We start from the raw sequence: 18,447 nt of genomic DNA on the forward strand, positions 1-18,447 counted from the left end.
TTCTGAAATGGAGCAGAGATGTTTATCCAACACAGTTTTCAAAAGTCTCAGTTTTAGGGATTTAAAACACTGGAGTACTGGTGTAAAAACAGTAGAAGTTGGATAAAGTCTAAAAGTCTTCACACATCAGGGACATTTGTGCGTATGATTTACGTCATACTGAGTTAAGCATTTTATTTTGTAATGAAGTATTTTGATCTTTTACTATTTAAGCACTTTGTTTTTATTTCCTACTGGATTTTTCTCTTATTTATATAAAGCACATTAAAATGTGTATGAAATTCATTGTGTTAATGAAGTTGTCTTTTCTCCAGTGATGGAAAAGAATCACATTAGACCAGTGGTTCCAACCTTTTTTGGCTTGTGACGCCATTTTAACATCACAAATTTCTGGCAACCCCTTACATTAAAAAACAGACTTTTTTTGCTAAAACTAATTTGTTTTTGATCATGTAATAGTTTATTATACTATGTTGGAAATAAACCTTAATTTTAGATGACTTTTAGACTTTTATTATAATGTATATAATGCACCTTTTTGGTGTCTGTTTCTCAGTTTCTCTTGGTGGTCTTAGAAGGACCAGGCGGGCGAATAAATCTTTCCATTCTCTGTTTGGTCTGGTTTTCTGATCGCGACTGTGTTAAAGTGTAGTAATGCAGGCGGTCACATGATCAGGTCAATCAAGATATGCTCTCTCAGATGTTATATCCTGCGTTTTACTTGAACTTGATTTTTATTAAGGAAAGTGCATGGTGTTTTAATTCTAATTAAATATATTGAATCATTAAAAAATACATTTATTAGTTTTTTTTTTGTTTTTTTTTAAATCAATTACTAGAAATTTTAGGCGACCCCATGTGGGGTTGTGACCTCAAGGATGAAATACACTGCATTAGACTCTCAGGACAGTGAGGAGCTTCTGAAACGATAAATTAATCTGGTGCAGTTAGTTCTTTGCCTTTTTTCTGGACTCACTAGAGACACAAAGGCTTCATATCCGAACTACACTTTTAATTTAGGTTGCGTTGTTACCATTATTTTTTGAAAATGGTGTGAACCTTTTCTGATCTTTTCTTAAACAAGGCTTGAAACTCTTATAAATTTGCATCATGACTGAAGTATTTACCTACAATCTTCATCCTATACACTGCACATAACATACGTTAGATTTAGTGGTTGATTTATTTAACACGTCTTTTCTTGCAGAGAGCAGTGGAAGCCAGGTTTTAGTTATACTTGATGTATGGTTTTGTGAGTGTATGTGTGTTTATGTGTGTATCTATGAATCATTTTGAGCTGATGAATTCAGTTTGTTTGGATTTTCTGACACTAACAATAGAACAGAAAACTCACTAGACTGATCCTGTAAAACTTTTAAAACACAGATGAGCTGTGTTTGAGCTGCACCTACAGTATACAGATTCACTTTAATCTTGTAACTTCATTCAGGAAACGTGGAGAGGGGAACAGTAATGTGACCCTTCATTTATTTTATTAGATATTTAATCTCTCTAATGCCCCTCCTTTCTATGTTTCTCTTCATCATGGCTTCACGTGGAGGCAGATGGTGACAAACCTGAATGTATCTGATGGTTTATGTGTGAACGGCCTCTCATGTTTAATGTTGCTGGGACATTTTAACCTCAGTAGGACTAGATTTGGGAAATGTGCTTATTTGACACCACTTGTAACTGTGTGTTTGATATGAAGCCCAGCTTTGGATGAAAGAAAGGGGAAATGACAAATTCACCTATGAAAACTCCTAAAAACCACTAATAACACACTTTGTCTTCATCTGTACAAAACCCAAAGTGAAGAACACATGTGCTTTTACTTGAACTCCTTTTGGTCCAGGAACAAACATTTATGTGTCTGATTTATGTCTAGAAACTTCATTGTGACGGAAAAACTTTAAGATGCGTTTCTGGTTTCAGGTAGAAAAGAAAAATACACCTGATGTGTCTGTAGAGTTTCACTGTCCAGTCAGAGGATGGGGGGGGGGGGGGTGTCATAATCCTCTGTATCTAAACCTACATGAGTCCAGAGGTGGGAAGTAACAAAGTGTAAGTACTTCATTACTGTACTTAAGTAGATGTTTTAGGTATCTGTACTTTACTTGAGTATTTATTTTTCTGGCAACTTTTTACTTTTACTCCCTACATTTTTGCATAAATATCTGTAATTTATACTCCTTACATTCTCAGAATAGGCTAATTACTTTTTCAAACTAAACGGATATGACAGTACGTAAAATACGTCACTTCAGAGGGAAAATCAGTGGAGGACAGTAGGAACACAGGCTGTGACCAGGGTCAGTACCAGAGTCCTGCATGGGTCCACTTTTTCCAAACTTTTCCACCCGTCCCTGCAAAGCTGAGTACTGCGACGCAACCAGTGATTAAACACATTGTCTACATAGTAACTCACTTTTAAGGGCTTTATTTTTGGCTTATAGACACGCCATCAATAAATCTCTAATATGTGCTGCTCAGCGATGTTGGGTCAGATGTAAACAGAGGTGAAGCTCACTTCAAAATAAAACAAACCGGCTGTGGATCAACCACGGTCAAATTAAATGATCATCATTATTAAATGTCCTACAAATTATTTTCATCCATGAATCTTCTTTGATTTTTTCCACTTCCTTGCCTGCTATTTTATTACAATTGACAAGTTGTACTTTTTTACTTTTACTTAAGTAAAGGAGCTGAATCAGTACTTCTACTTAAGTACAGAATGTGAGTACTTTTGCCACCTTTGCATGTGTCTGAACTAGTTCTGTCACAATGAACACGCTCATATTTAATGCATTAAATAAAACACAGCTCTGTGTCGATGTTCTCTTACTGATTTAACAAATTTTCTCTCCTGTTTCAGTTGAAAAAGGGGACGATGTGTCAAGATCATATTGTGATGATCTTTATGGAATGTACAAAAATCAATGTAAAACATCATCACATTAACCACAGCGCTGTTTTGACTTTAAATCATTATTTTGGAATGAAACCAGTGATTTGTTCCTTTTTCTATTGGATCAGTCAAATAAATGTTTCCTGCACTGCTTTAGCATCTGCAGCAGCTGAATGTGATCTGAAACACATCTTTCAGAATGTCTGTGGCCACAAGTAAACACATACACATAATACAAGTACATGTATGTTGAGTGTGGTACACTGAACGCAGCAGGAGATGGAACAACAAAATACAAAGGCTCATTTATGCTCTTTGCTATATATGCATGTGGATACACACAGAGTCGTCTGTCCGTCAGAGTTTAGTTTGGTCTATATTTCTGTCCACGGACACGAACCAAATGGAGAATACGAAGCAGTACCAAAGGGAACCATGGGGAGCAGTGTTGAGATGTGTGCCGTTGTGTAAAGTATGACAATGCAATGACAATAAAGATTAATCTTCTCTCATTTGAAGTAAATAATTTCCAGAAATGGCTTAACTGTTTGAAGAGTGACTATGCGAGTTGGTGAGAAACTACCTACATATTTACAACTAATCCTCAAAGTCAATATTAGTAAAACCTCCTCTGTCATTGGTATTTGGCCAGTATGTTAATTCAGAGCAGCGCCCTCTGGTGGACTGATTGACAAGCTCTTAGTCCAATGCAATGGACTCATGGAAGTATAAAGGCAGTGACATTTGCACTGTGTGAAACATATGCATCTGTTTTCATGCAAATGTAGAGAATAAATGAGACTCAACTATCCTCAGCTTTATCTCAGTTTTAACTGATATTCTGGCATGGTCAAATGTCACTGATGATGCTCCTCCTGATCATAAATTAGAAAAGGAATGTTGTGATAACCACATAACATGTAAGATAACAGTAAAAAGTAAGTAAATACATGATAAGACACAGTGATACATGTGTGCATCTCATCCTGGTAAATTTTGATGGGAAAAGGATACAATTCTGTCGTGTTGACATGTGTAAAAGGGGTAACAGGATGTCGGTTTTCGGCCACAAACCTACACTAATTCTGCACTGAGACGGCGCTTGGATTCACCGTCTCAGTGTCCTTATTCATATCGGATCAGATAGCGGTGGTGTCAGTCCTCTTGTCTGTTAATAAGCACATTCCTCAAATGTCCTACATCTGTTAACGTTGTGTTATGGTTTCTATGTGAATAGTCTGTCCTCACCATGAGACTTCTTACCCAAAATCCACATCCTTCATTCATCTTCTGTCCCGCTCCCCACCATCCCTCTGCGTGATGCCATGTGATGGCGTGAAAGCCAAGGGATGGTGGGGAGAAGCGTCTTATCGAGTTTATTTTGTTGCTTTTGTTTTTATCTGACGGTGACTCCGAGCTTCTCCAGAACTCTTGTCCCTTTCTCCTCGTACTCCTCCCTTGTCATCCAGAAGTTGTCTTTGTCCTTCATGATGTCTGCCAGCACAGCTCCGCCCAGGAACACCATGTGTTTACGCCGAGGGGGGTCCTCTATCCTGATCTTGAATTTCTGGAGATGAGGTGGAAAAGGGGAAAGAATGATGAGATGGTAAAATAAAATCTACTGAGGCCTGTCATTAATTATGTGGGGAGGGTTTTCCACAACAGAATACGGAGAATAAATTGTCCTTAAACCTCTTAAACGCAGCTGCAGTTCTGTCCACGTTGCCATGGTAATGCTATGCAATGCTTTTAACTATACACACATTCTACACATCCACGTAACCAGTAGAACATCAGCTAAAAGCTCGATAAAACCGGCTGTGGGAAAACAGACCACAACTCAAACAACAGGCACTTAAATGGTCAAATATGTATAAATCAGTCTAAAAGTCTGAGACCAGCGTCTGTCAGGAATAATTCAATAAAACAGACCAATGGGACCAACTTTACAATGCTAAGCTAACAATAAAACTAACTGAATGAGACAGTGAGCTGAAATAAAGGTCACATGATGCAATGATTTTTTGTCTTGACTTTGCGGTTTTGAGAATTAGACTCAAACATATGAACTTAGACCATAAGACAAAAACACCCAGAAACTCCAGGGTTTTGAGTTTTACCCTATATAACTGGTAGCAGGTGAAGGGGGGTGAGAATGTGCGTGATGTGGTGTCGGTGACTAATTTTATAATTACAGTTTATATATATATATATATATATATATATATATATAAAAATATAATAGCAAGAAAAAGTATATTATGAACCCTTTGAAATTTCTTAGTTTTCTACTTGAAATTGTCAGAATATTTGCCTGTAGTTGTAACTTGGATGCTGATCATATATTTTAAAAAACCTTGGAAATTTGAAAGGAATCACATACTCTTTCTTGTAGATACAAAATTACGTAAAATTACAGTGTAATTAGTCAACTAAGACAACAACTGCAAACCCCGAGTTCTTTTTTATTCAATGTCTAAATCTGACAGATGCTACTCTCTACTATTGTAAATTTCACTGCAGACTTTTCTATCAGGGATAGAAAAGGTGACAAATATGCAAACCCTCTAGGAGGGTGTAGGGCAAAATCTTTAAAATATTAGTTTTATAATAAGTAAATTTAAATAAGTAAATTTTATTTATAGAGCACTTTTCACACAGTCACAAAGTGCTTTACAGTGCGAAGTACAAATAAACATTACGAATAAAATACAATTAAAATACCATTAGAACACAATAAAATAGAATTAAAATGTGATAAATACATAAAGTGCAATCAGTTTGTAGCAGCCCTGAGTCAGCTGGGAAATTAAAAAGCCTGCCTGAACAGGAGTGTTTTGAGGTGTTTTTAAAAACTCTCTACAGAGTCCATGGACCGTAACTGTAGAGGCAGGTCATTCCAAAGATGCAGTGCTACAGGTTTAAAAAACCTGTCACCCCGCGTGCTAAAACAGGTGCGAGGAACCATCAGCAGGTGCTGTTCTGAGGACCTCAGGCTATGAGCAGAGCTGTAGGGCTGAATCAGGGCAGCAATGTATGCAAACGCCTAGCTATGTAAAGTTAGCATCAGAATTTTAAAATGAAAACGATATAGAATAGGGAGCCAATGGAGTGATTTAAGAATGGGTGTGATGTGGGCTCTCCTGTTTGTGCGGGTCAGAAGCCTCGCAGCAGAGTTCTGGACAAACTGTAGATGAGCCAACTCCTTCTTGCTTAAGCATGTGAACAGGCTGTTACAGTAGTCTAAGCAAGAAGACACAAATGTGTGGATGATCATCTCAAGCTCATTGATGGATCTGAGTCTGGAGATGTTGCGAAGCTGGAAGAAACAGTTCTTCACCAGGTGTTTGGAGTAGTGGTCTAAAGACATGGCCTGGTCAAAGATGACACCCAAATTCCTCAGTTTGGTGAAGACCAAACTGAGGATTGTGGATTTACAGTTAATTACAGCATCAATTCCCTTTGTGAGAATCATTTATTATGTATTTCAGTGAACTTCTTGACTTCAGATAGTGACCAGTTAAAGTAAAACATGATGAGTTTGACGACCTAAGAATTTAACATTTGTAAATCCTTTCCTTCATTTCATGACCTACAAAATTAGCCTTGAAAATTCTGTGACTTTTCCAGCTCTTTCATGACTGATGAGAGGATTCCTGAGGTTGACAGGATCTTGTCATTCAGGGGCCAATATGGAGAGATGTTTCCTTGGTAAATCACTCTGGGATTAATCACAAGGACCACAAGTTCATTGGAGTTGAAATGAAGGAACAGGTGACAGATACAGGTGAAATGTCTGTGAGGTTGTGATTCCATTCTGTTAAACCTTGACCGAGCTCCTCTATAATAAAACACAGTGACAGAGCTTCATCATCCTGAACTCACCGACAGTTTGTCCACGTCGCCCTTCAACACTCGCTCCAGGTAGAGCTGCTTCAGCTCCCGCTCCAGACGGGAAGGCAGACCAGGATACATGGTGGAGCCTCCAGACAGGACAATGTGTTTGTAGAACTCCGCCCTGGTCACAAAAACACAGCCAGTGGTGGTTAATGACGGTCTGTTCATCGCATCTGTCCAATCTGACTCTGGGAGGTGTCAAAGGATCAGGAGTTTTCCTAAAAACTGAGTCTGTCGCATCAGATTATTTCTGCCCAAATTTAACTTCCTTGCCCATGTGCGATAGTCTGGACAGCACAAATTCTGATTTTCCAAGTCAAACCCAGGCCATGTCCATATCTAGTCTTGAATTAGATAAATATCTAATGTTTTCAGTGTGACTTCAGTCTGAACGATCATGTTACATTTCATCTGACTTTTACATCATTGTAACGCAACAGACGTCCCAATTCCTTCAGCCCAGAAGGAGGTGGGACCCAGGAAGGTGTATATTTACTTCCATAAACACAGTGTGATGCATGTGACATCACATCATCCTCTGCACATGTGACATCATTTCAGGACCACAGACTGTTCACACATCAGTCTGATGGCATTGAATCTAAGTATAATGTGAACCACCACGCAAAAACAAACAAACAAAAAAAATCGGATTTCAGCAAAAAATCTCAATTGTGCATTCATTAAGACCAACCATGTGAACGTAGTGTACATTTAAGGAAAAAGTTACAATTCTCAGACTCCAGCATCTGTAACACAAATATTTTCTTTGGATGGTGGAAAAATACAGATTCTTGAGAATGACATTTTGAGATTTGAGACACTTTTGACAATTTTTACTAAAAGTGAAACATTAAAACACATTAAATGTCACTACATTTGATGATCTTAATGGAAATCATGGGAAGCGTATACAGATGATGGTGTAGCTGACCTGGTGTCGATGTCTGCAGCCTGGATGGTGTTGAAGAGCAGCTCAGCCACACCCACACCCTCCACGTTGATGAGGTGAGGCTGAAACAGAGCCTCGGGGGCTTCGAAGCGCTCACCGCCCACTTTGATCACCCGACCGTCCGGGAGCTGAGGAGACGATAATCAAATGTTCAGGAATGTAAACCTTGCTGCTGACAGCAATGGAGGCGTTCAACAGGACTGACCGTGTAGGACTCGACCAGCACCGTCGTCTCCAGCGCCAGTTTCTGCTCCTGCTCAATGTTGTAGCCGACGTAACACAGCTTCTCCTTCATCATCCTCACCGTCTCAAAGTCTGCCGAGTGGTTGAAAGCATAGCCTCGCAGCAGCAGCAGCTGGTGAATATAATGAGGAGTCAAACAAATACATATTCATGGGATAATTTTAAAAAGTAGCAATGAATGTTGGAATATTTGACTGCTTCTAAATCAATAAATTCATCTAGAAACAGCAGATGAAATGTAACCTGATTCAGAACTGGTCTGTGCTGCAGAGAAAAAGTCCTCTGAAAATGACTAAAAACACTTCATTAATTAACCCTTGTCATTGCACCAGGTTATGTATTTCTACTAAACCACTATCAATCAATCAATCAACCTTTATTTATAAAGCGCTTTTCATGCACAGAGGCAACACAAAGTGCTTTACAGAATTAAAAACAATTACACAATAAAAACAGAATAACAATTACAAAGAAAACCCCTCCCTCCCACCCTCCATACTAGACACGCACACACACACACACGCCCACACACTTACACACGCACACACATGCACACGCACACAACAGGGAGACATGGCATGGCACTGTGGATCAAGGAAACGCCACCTTTGGGGCCGTCCACACTGGGAGGAGCCACAGGCCGTGCCATCGGGGGGACCGGCACCCAGCCCCCCCGACTCCGACAGACAGGTGGACCCCCACATCGAAGGGAGGACCCCTAGCCAGCCGGGCCAAAGGGACCCAAGGACAGTACCCCCACTAGCAGACCAGACACAGCTCCCAGTGTGGAGGACCGCCCTGAGGAAACACTGGTGTTAAAAGCTAAAAACTAAAAGCATCACATAGGACTAAGAGAATAAATAAAATAAAATAAATACAGTACCAAGAGTAAAATATGTAAGATTATAAATAAAATAGAATAGATAAAGTATCAGTGATAAATAAAACAAAATAAGAACAAGAAGAGTTTAAAAAATTAGTTAAAAGCCTGATTAAAAAGGTGTGTCTTTAATCTTCTTTTAAAAATAACAACAGTCTCTGCAGTCCTGAGGCTCTCCGGCAGGCTGTTCCACAGGTGGGGGCCATAGTGGCTAAATGCTGCCTCACCGTGGGTTTTTGTTCTGGGTTTTGGTATGGTTAAAAGGCCAGTGCCGGAGGACCTCAGGGTCCGCGAGGGTTGATATGGTAAAAGCAGATCAGATAAATAGGAGGGCGCAAGGCCGTTAAGACATTTAAAAACCAGCAAGAGAATCTTAAAATCGATCCTGAAGCGTACGGGGAGCCAATGCAGCGACTCTAAAACCGGTGTAATGTGCTCCCGCCCTCTGGTCCTTGTCAGCACGCGTGCGGCTGAGTTTTGTAGTAATTGGAGATTTAAAATACTCTTTTTGGGAAGACCAGAGAGCAGGGCATTACAGTAATCTAAGCGACAAGAAATAAAAGCATGCATTAGCACCTCCGTACTGGCCTGAGAGAGAAACGGGCGGACTCTGGCTATGTTCTTAAGGTGATAAAAACCTGTTTTTGTTATATTTTTGATATGTGGGATAAAATTCAGCTCAGAGTCAAAAATCACGCCCAGATTTTTTACTGATTGTGTTGGTTTAAAATCTTTTAGTTTTGGTAAAAGTTTCTCTCTCTGGCCTTCAGGACCTATAACTAAAACCTCAGTTTTGTCCTGGTTGAGCTGTAGGAAATTCTCTGCCATCCATGACTTGATGTCTACAATGCAGTTAAAAAGGGCATCAATTGGCCCTGTGTCATCAGGAGACACGGCGATGTATAGCTGTGTATCATCAGCATAACTATGGAAGCTGATGCCGTGTCTCCTGATGACGTCCCCAAGGGGAAGCATGTACAGATTAAAAAGAAGTGGACCTAAAATTGAACCTTGGGGAACCCCACATCCAATTTCATGTGTTCTTGAGGAACATGTATCCATACTTACATAAAAGCATCGGTCTGTGAGATAAGAACAAAACCAGTTAAAAACAGTACCGGAGAAGCCGACTAGGTGTCTGAGTCTATTTAATAAAACGTGATGGTCTACCGTATCAAAAGCGGCGCTTAGATCCAGTAGAACCAACACTGTGAACTTTTTATTATCAAAATTCCACCTGATGTCGTTTAAAATCTTTAAAAGTGCTGTCTCGGTACTGTGGTTCCTCCTAAAACCAGACTGATGTTTCTCTAAAATGTTATTTCTGATTAAAAAGTCAGTAACTTGATTAAAAACCAGTTTTTCTAAAATTGTACTCAAAAATGGTAAGTTGGATACAGGTCGGTAATTATTAAGAATGTTGGGGTCTGAGTTGCTCTTCTTCAGAAGGGGCTTCACCACCGCCGTTTTAAAGGCGGTGGGGAAGACACCCGTCTGAAGAGAGCAATTCATGATGTTTAAAATCTGTTCCTCAAAGAAGCCATAAAATGTCTTTAAAAGTGATGTAGGAATTGGATCTAAAAGGCAGGTTGTTGGGTTTACTTGGGAGAAAACTCGACCAAGTGTCCTCGCATCAACCAGGGCAAAACTCTCCAGTGTTTCCTCAGACAAGGACAACAGTCCAGGTGTGTTAACAGACAAAACTTTCTGGGATAAAAGGCTGGATCTGATGTCCTTGATTTTAGTTCTGAAGTGGTCTGCAAAGTTTTCACAAATATCGTCTGTTGGTGTCTTAATATCTGTATTAAAATCAGTGCCTGTTAAAATATTAAAAGTGGAGAAGAGGAACCGGGGGTTGTCTCTATGGTTGGTGATGAGTTGTGAGAAATGGGAAATTCGTGCCTTTTTGACTGCGTTATTGTAGGTTTGGAGTTGTTGACGTAAAATCTCGTAATGCACGGTCAGTTTGCTCTTTCCCCATCTTCTCTCAGCACTCCTGCATTCTCTTTTCAGTTTATTGATTTCATCGTTCTTTCTCCATGGGGGTGTAGGTTTTCTATTTATTGTTTTAGTTATTAGTGGAGCCACTGAGTCCAGAGTTGACTTCAGTGTACTGTTAAAATGATCAACGATAAAATCACAGGACGCAGGTAAAATTTTAGCAGGAGTTCTTTGTAAAATCTCAATAAAATTTGCAGCCACTTCAGAAGTTAGATAGCGCCTCCTCACTGTTCTCACGGGGGCCTCCTCCTGGTTAAAACTGGTGATGTTAAAAAATACACAGTAGTGGTCGGACACAGCCAGGTCGACAACAGAGGACACACTGATGGACAGGCCATGGGTTATGACCAGGTCCAGAGTGTGTCCTCTGTTGTGAGTTGGCTGTGTGACGTGCTGCTTAAAATCAAGACAATTTAAAAGGTTTAAAAACTCTCTGGATATTGGATCCGAGGAATCATCAACGTATAAATTAAAATCACCAGTTATTAAAATCCTGCTATAAGAAATGTGAATGATTGATAAAAGGTCAGAGAATTCGCTGATAAAAGTACTAGAGTGATGGGGTGGTCTGTATATAGTGATGCAAAGAATCGGAGGGCTGCTAAAAGTAAAGGCATGGTGCTCAAATGACTTATAACTGTTAAAAGACACTCCATTTGAGGTCAGTGTGTCATTTGTAATTGAGGCAGTCCCGCCTCCTCTTCTACCCTCTCTAGTAGAAAATAAAAAATTAAAATTTGGTGGGCAGGTCTCGGTGAGTACAACAGATGCGTCAATGCCAAGCCATGTCTCAGTAACTAATACATAAAATCACCACAACTGAAGGAAAAAAGAAAGAAGCATAAAACAAATTCATTCATCTAATAATTAGACCTCAACAGATATTCTACTTCATTCTAAAAAAAAAAAAAAAAAAAAAAAAAAATCATTTAAAGAGTTCATATGTAAAATCTGTGACTATATGGAATAAAAACTTGGTTTCAGTTTAGTTTATTCACAAATTAGGGCTGCACGATTTTGGAAAAAAAAAAAATCCCGATTTTTTCCTCTAAAAACTCGATTTTCGATTTCGATTTTTGGGTATAACTAGAAAAGGCAACAGCAGTCAACATGTCGTTTTCGTGAGCAGCCCACAATGCAAGCCACTGCTCCGACCTCAAAGCTGTGATGGGATCATGTGATGAACCTACAGTTTTGTTTTGTTTTTTCTCTTCATTAAATCTTTGAAATGAAGTAGAGTACACAAACAATGTATACAACAAGAAAATAACATAAGTTTGTCAGGGGGAATACACTATAAGAAAATGTCCAAATCAGAGCAAATACTGATAGTTGTTACAACCTTTTTGTTTCCACATTTATCTAACAGCTTTAAATAAATTTCAACATCTTACAAAACATAAATAATATTTGGTTTTGTGTTACAGAACTTACATTTGTGAATGAAAAATTTAGCAAGTAAGAGGACTAAATTAATTATTAAAAAAAAAAAAAAAAAAAAAAGTTTTTTTTTCCTTTCTTTTCTGGGTATCTGGCCCACAGAAGTGATACCAGTGTCAGTCAGTGACAGGCATCAGTCGTGCGTGTGTGCGTGGACCAGGTTAATATGAGTGTTCCCCATGCGGTTCTATTTAAACTGGGGGATCCGTGCGTGGAATAGACCGACCCAGGACACGCTGGAGGGATTCTATGTGTGGAGCTGGTGGATGTGTGTGGGCAGGGGGCTGTCTGGGCTCCTCTGCTGAGGCTGATGACCCCGAGACCCGGACCCGGTTCGGAAGAAGACAGTACGGTACGGATCCGGGACAACGGAAGATGAGTGATCCGCTTGCAGTTATATTTCAATTGCGGGATCCGTGCGTGAAGCCACGGCTTACATTGGTATAAGTACTGCGGGTTCATGAACATATTTAACGTCCGGTCATTACACGGACTTCTGTGAAAGACCGCTGTCACAGGAAGAGCCTACGGTAACCCGCGGGCACGCGGAGGCGCGCGGCCCGGAGGCATGAGAGAGAAGAAATCGATTTTACGATTTCCCTTTTTTAAAAATTGTCCTAATTAAAAAATCCGATTTCGATTTAAAATCGATTAATCGTGCAGCCCTATCACAAATAAATACAATATCAAGACAATGATAAAAGTATCAAGACATTTGTGAAATGAGACATTCTGAAAACCTTTAGACCAGGGGTGTCAAACTCATTTTAGTTCAGGAGCCACATTAAGCCAAATTTGATTTGAAGTGGGCTGGACCAGTGAAATAGTAACAAAATAATATATAAATAATGTCATCTCCAAACTTTCCTCTATGTTTTAAAGCAAAAAAAGTAAAATTATGTGATGAAAATGTTTACATTTACTAACTATCCTTTAAAACAATGTGAATAACAAAATGAAATTTCTTTACAAAAGTAAGTGAAATTTAAAAAAAAAATTCTGTCTCAGTTTATCATTTACACATGTAAATTACAACTTACAGATCACAGTGGATCAACAAATACACAAAACATTTAATAACAAGCAGAATATTGGTAAACTTGCACTTCAGACATTTCAAAATGTTCGTATTTGTGCAGGTTATTCACGTTTTTTTGTGAAATGATATTTTGTTTTAGTGTAAATACAGTAAAATCACACAAAAATGTTTATATTTACAAAGAGAAAAATTTGGAGTTGTGAGTATTTATAGGTTATTATGATAATATTTTACTGATCTGACCCACTTTAGATTAAATTGGCCTGTATGTGGAGCCTGAACTAAAATGATTAATATCTTCAGTGTAATTTTTGCCTTTCACAAATTCCTCCCAGGGGCCAGACTGGACTCTTTGGCAATTTGGCATTTTTGAGACCTCTGCTTTAGAGCTTGAAAATCCACATCCAGACACCAAGTAAAATATACACTTATACACATGAGGGAGAAAAAATAATTTTCCTACATAAACTCCATTACACTCTAAACACTTTTTCAATCTATGTTTCCATCGGTAGATTGCATCTTTGTAGAATTACTGGGGCTGTCCACTGCACATTTTCAAATTATAACATTTGTCTGAACTTTTTCACACTCCCTTGTACATCTAAGTTTGAGGAATAGTAATATTTTCAACCCAAAGATCAACAAAAAATTTACAAAATCCCCAAAACTGACAGGTAAAGACTATTCTGTCCTGAACTAAAACCTTGAACCTTGACCGAGGCTCCTGCAGCTGTAGATGAGAGTATTTTCATTGTGAGTGTTACTGTATGTCCTGGCATCATTTACTAGTTTAATACAATAAAAAACTTACAAACATAACTCTTGCATTCTGGGTATGTGCTTTAAATATAACCACTAAAAAGGTACCTCAAGTTAGTAATTCATGTTATTAGTAAAGTAATCCCACTTAAACCAAAGTTCTGTACTCGATATCTGTCTCTGGAAAACTCGATAAATTGCTCATTTGTGGAAAACCCAACCATAAAATTATATAAATCACAAGAAATAAATTTGACAAGTTTCACGAAATGGGGATGATTGTGTACAGGTTCTTGTAATATATAAGAACAGAACAATGATGAGCTAAACTGAGCTGAGAGGTTTTCCACCTTTATGTCAGTTTCTTTTCTTCATGTCGTGTGTATTTTTACTTCTTGTACCTTGATGAGGTAGCGTGTTATGTCCCTCCCTGCGATGTCGAGGCGTCGTGTCAGGTGAGGCAGAGAGAAGCCCTCGTACACCGGACAGATGTGGGTGACGCCGTCGCCAGAGTCCACCACCACCCCGGTCAGCAGCCCTGAACGAAAAACCACACTTTTATTATGAAATCAGATACCGTACTTTCCGCACTATAAGCTGCTACTTTTTTCTCACGCTTTGAACCCTGCGGCTTATACAATGATGCGACTCGAGTATAGATTTTTTTTGGGCTAACGGCCTCCAGGGGGCGCTCTAGCAGGAAGCGCAAAAGAGAGACAGGTGGAAGAGGTGATACGACGAGGAGAAGTTTTAAACTTAACTTAATCATTTTGTGTGTCATGCACAAACCCTCATCATGGAAAACACACAAAGAAATGCATATGATCCAGCTTTTAAGTTAGATGCAATCAATCTGGCTGTCCAAGAAGGAAATAGAGCTGCAACACGAAAGTGCCATTGAGAGCGACAACGAAAGAGAGATTGAGAAGGTGTGTGACGGAGCCTTTCTGAGGCTGTTCAACTCCGACACTGAAGAAGACGACTTCAGTGGTTTCAATGCACAGAAGGAAGATGAAGATAGTGATCAATGACTTTCCTGGGCTTTTTAACCAGTCATGTTACTGCCATTCTACTGCCGTGTTACAGGCACTGTTTGGAAAAAACAGTTAAGATGTGTAAATAAATATTTAAATAATCTTTCCGTGTAAATATCTCATGTTACAATGTGGACACCTGCAGCTTATAGTCAGATGTGGCTCATATTCAGGCGTGGCTTCTAGCCGGGAAAGTATGGTATTTATAAGGGATGGATTATCTAAACAGCTGCACATGATGGTGTTTGCTAGAGTGCTTTTGATTTTATGGAAATTTCATCTTAACAAATCACACCATCTGGGCCGACCAACAGTTTGTTTCACAGAAATATTCATTTAACTTTGTCAAGTAGTTATTTGGAATATATTTTTATAATAGTTTTGTCTAGTATTAAAATCACAAACACTATCCAAACTTTTGCTGTATATCTATTTCTTCATCCCAGATGCTTAACATTCATAATTCTGTTCTTTGGTGTGTTTTTTTCACTGATATGACCTTGTTTTATTCATTCACCTTGTAAATTCACCAATCTATACTCAAACCACCACAAACGTTTGTATGTTTTTTTTTTTTTTTTATTCCATTTGTTTTATCATAAAATCTGACAAGTTTTGTATTAAATTGCTATGATTTTAACATTAATCATTGTTAATATTCCTGTAAATGTTCCTCAGGAACATCTATGATCATCTTCAAACAGTGTTAAAGGAGTGATATTTTGCTTTTAGGTCAAAACATAGTATTCAAAATCTCTCTGACGGGACATTTTAGAGACAATTTGACAAATTAGTGTTGCTAAATGACCCACATTTTTACTTTTAAATTCATTTTTGCTTTAGTTGGACCATAACGTCATGAGGGATTATCCAAAACAAGGAGCTACGTTATACTGAAATGAAATGTTGAAATGGCAATCAATTAAAGTTCGCTCTCTGGTGGGACATTACTGCATTTTGACCCTTTCTTAAATGGAATAGGCTCTATGCACAGCACCACTACTTCCTGAACTTAAGGCAGCTCCTTTATTTCCCATCTTTGATTATTGGACACACTGATTAATCCAGGTGTATCTGCTACTTCTTGTTGTGACTACTGTGGTAAAACACACCTGGATTAATCAGTGTGCCCAATAATGAAAGACAGGAAATAAAGGAGCTACCTGAAGTTCAGGAAGTAGTGGGGCTGTGCATAGAGCCCATTGTGCATTTTAAAACATTTCCCTGTGGTCTACATAAACTGTAAATGTTATGCCCAAGTCTGAATTCTTCATTAATTCAACTCCACAGGTCCATCCTCAACCCTATTTCTGAGTAATGACACCAGAAAGGTTGTTTTGAGTGCTGGCCTTTTAAATGCAAACGAGCCACTTCAGGCACCGCCCCCTCCAGGTTGTTGACCGTGCTGCTCTGTCCCATTCAACGAATAAGTGAACATTTTAGGTAATTGGCTCGAAGTATGGACATATTTTCAGTTTTTACTACAACTGCTGCTGCTGACAAACAATTAAGTCGTACTTGGAGAAATGTTTGTCTGAAGAAATGTTTGTCTGAAGAAATGTCATGACGTAACTAGTTACAGACGTAACAAATTAAGCAGGAATTAAAACGGATTGTAGAAATCCACTTGATTTTTGCCAGAATGAATATAAAGATAGTTTTGCAGCACATGGAGAGTTAAAATTCAAACTTTATAACCCATTATAATCCAAATACACAAATAAATGAACCAAAGACTAATAAAAGTGGGTTTAGCAAAATATGACCCCTTTAAGAATGAACTATCAACTAAATCTAAATGGACTAGATTTTTTTGTAATCAGTTAAAAAGTTGATTCCAGACATTGTGTGGGGGCAGATGGCTATTTTTTCTTGTCCAAATTTAGTAAATATAACTAAAGGGGGCTACATCAGGTAAGGTGATAGCTAATGAAGGTTGGAAGCCTTTCTTTTTTTCTTGTTCTGTTCAGATGTAATCGTTCTCCTTGGTTTGCATTTTGTGTGATTTCCTTTTATATTTTGAGCTACAGTTAAAAACTACAACTGGAACACACCTCAGAGTTAGAAAATCTGACACACTCCACCAAGTCTCAACCTCAAATTTAAAGACGGCTGCTGCGTGCATCAACAGCAGATTAAACTGTAATAATATACAGCTAATTAGCATATGTGTCTTATTTGTCTCATTAAACCAGTCCACATGAACTCCTATCTGTCCTTATTGGTTTTTCTGACTTGTACAGAAACAGTCTCAATGCAGTCGCATCAGTTCCGTCAACAGTTGAATGACTCCTGTCTTTGTTCTTTAACTTTTCTGATCAATGATCATTTGAGCCACCAGATGGCGATGATGTCTTAAAATTAATGAATAAAACGTTTTTGCTGAATAAAATGAATACAAGTCTTGCTCTAACAGGAAGTGTGTTAAACTCACTGTACATCTATGTGTTTACTACCTCATTCTAAACACATTTACTTGACAGGGAGGAAATTTAAAACACTTAAACTACTCACCATAACCACTACTTAGATGATGAACCACTGCAAATAATCTAACAAACATCAATCAGTACTTACATAACCAGTAACACTTCAGCAGGTGTAATAAATAAGAAAATGGCATAAACACTCAGCTGTACATGAAACAAGCACAAGTAATATTTTATGTTCGAAGAGTTTATCCTTTGGTCTAACTGTGATGACTCATAGACAGATGACTGCTTGTTTGATTCTATTTTTTGTCTGGTTTTCTTCCTTTCTTTGTTTCCCCTGAGCTAATAAAATAAAGTGAATTTCCCCCCTTGAGATCGATAAAGACCAGCTGTATCTGTATGCCATCGTACCTTGAGCATAGAGAGTGAGGACGGCCTGGATGGCGATGTACACTCCGGCGAACTGGTACGTTTCAAACATCACCTGCCAGAATAGAGACAGACATCCACTGACTTTATGTGCACAGCATCAGGAAAACACAGATGTTTTTCTGTAACATGTTCGGACAGTTTTTGATGGTTTCCAAACAAGGTATGGGATGAGACAATTCAGAAATTTTTGGTCTCATGGCTACAATCCAACATGAGTCCTGCTTCAACCCACACACACTTTGTGGTTGAAAAGTTAATTTTAGTAAATGTATGAATGAACCCCGCCTTCGCCCATAGGTAGCTGGGATAGGCTCCAGCACCCCCTGCAAAAATAAAGCGGGTTCAGAAGATAAATGAATGAATGTATGAATGAATGATGCATAATTCAAAGCAAATAAATTATGTTTTACTGACAGAAACATGT

At 38.6% G+C, this 18,447-nt stretch overlaps 2 protein-coding genes across 3 annotated transcripts in view; one reads left to right on the forward strand and one right to left on the reverse strand.

The window, feature by feature from the left end:
* Positions 1–18,447, reverse strand: part of actr2a (actin related protein 2a) — a 22,044-nt gene continuing 3,597 nt past the window's right edge. Inside the window, exons 4-10 of one of the 2 annotated variants that reach the window (XR_003938284.1) lie at positions 18,003–18,075; positions 14,527–14,663; positions 7,966–8,115; positions 7,743–7,888; positions 6,797–6,929; positions 1,822–4,478; positions 1–1,790 (exon numbers count right to left, since the gene is read on the reverse strand). Coding sequence is in view for 1 of the 2 variants with exons in the window: in XM_030163505.1 (XP_030019365.1) it covers positions 4,308–4,478; positions 6,797–6,929; positions 7,743–7,888; positions 7,966–8,115; positions 14,527–14,663; positions 18,003–18,075 (810 nt within the window). In the remaining variant the exon portion in view is untranslated. Of the gene's footprint in view, positions 4,479–6,796; positions 6,930–7,742; positions 7,889–7,965; positions 8,116–14,526; positions 14,664–18,002; positions 18,076–18,447 lie in introns of both variants that reach the window. The other variant, XM_030163505.1, reaches the window with a different exon arrangement.
* LOC115411056 (histone H3) overlaps positions 10,889–18,447 on the forward strand; it is a 19,399-nt gene continuing 11,840 nt past the window's right edge. The window contains exons 1-2 of the mRNA XM_030123029.1: positions 10,889–10,895; positions 11,668–11,677. The gene's annotated coding sequence lies outside the window, so the exon portion shown is untranslated. The remainder of the gene's footprint in view (positions 10,896–11,667; positions 11,678–18,447) is intronic.

The sequence above is a fragment of the Sphaeramia orbicularis genome, chromosome 1 (assembly GCF_902148855.1).
Source record: "Sphaeramia orbicularis chromosome 1, fSphaOr1.1, whole genome shotgun sequence".
NCBI classification, from domain to species: Eukaryota; Metazoa; Chordata; class Actinopteri; order Kurtiformes; family Apogonidae; genus Sphaeramia; species Sphaeramia orbicularis.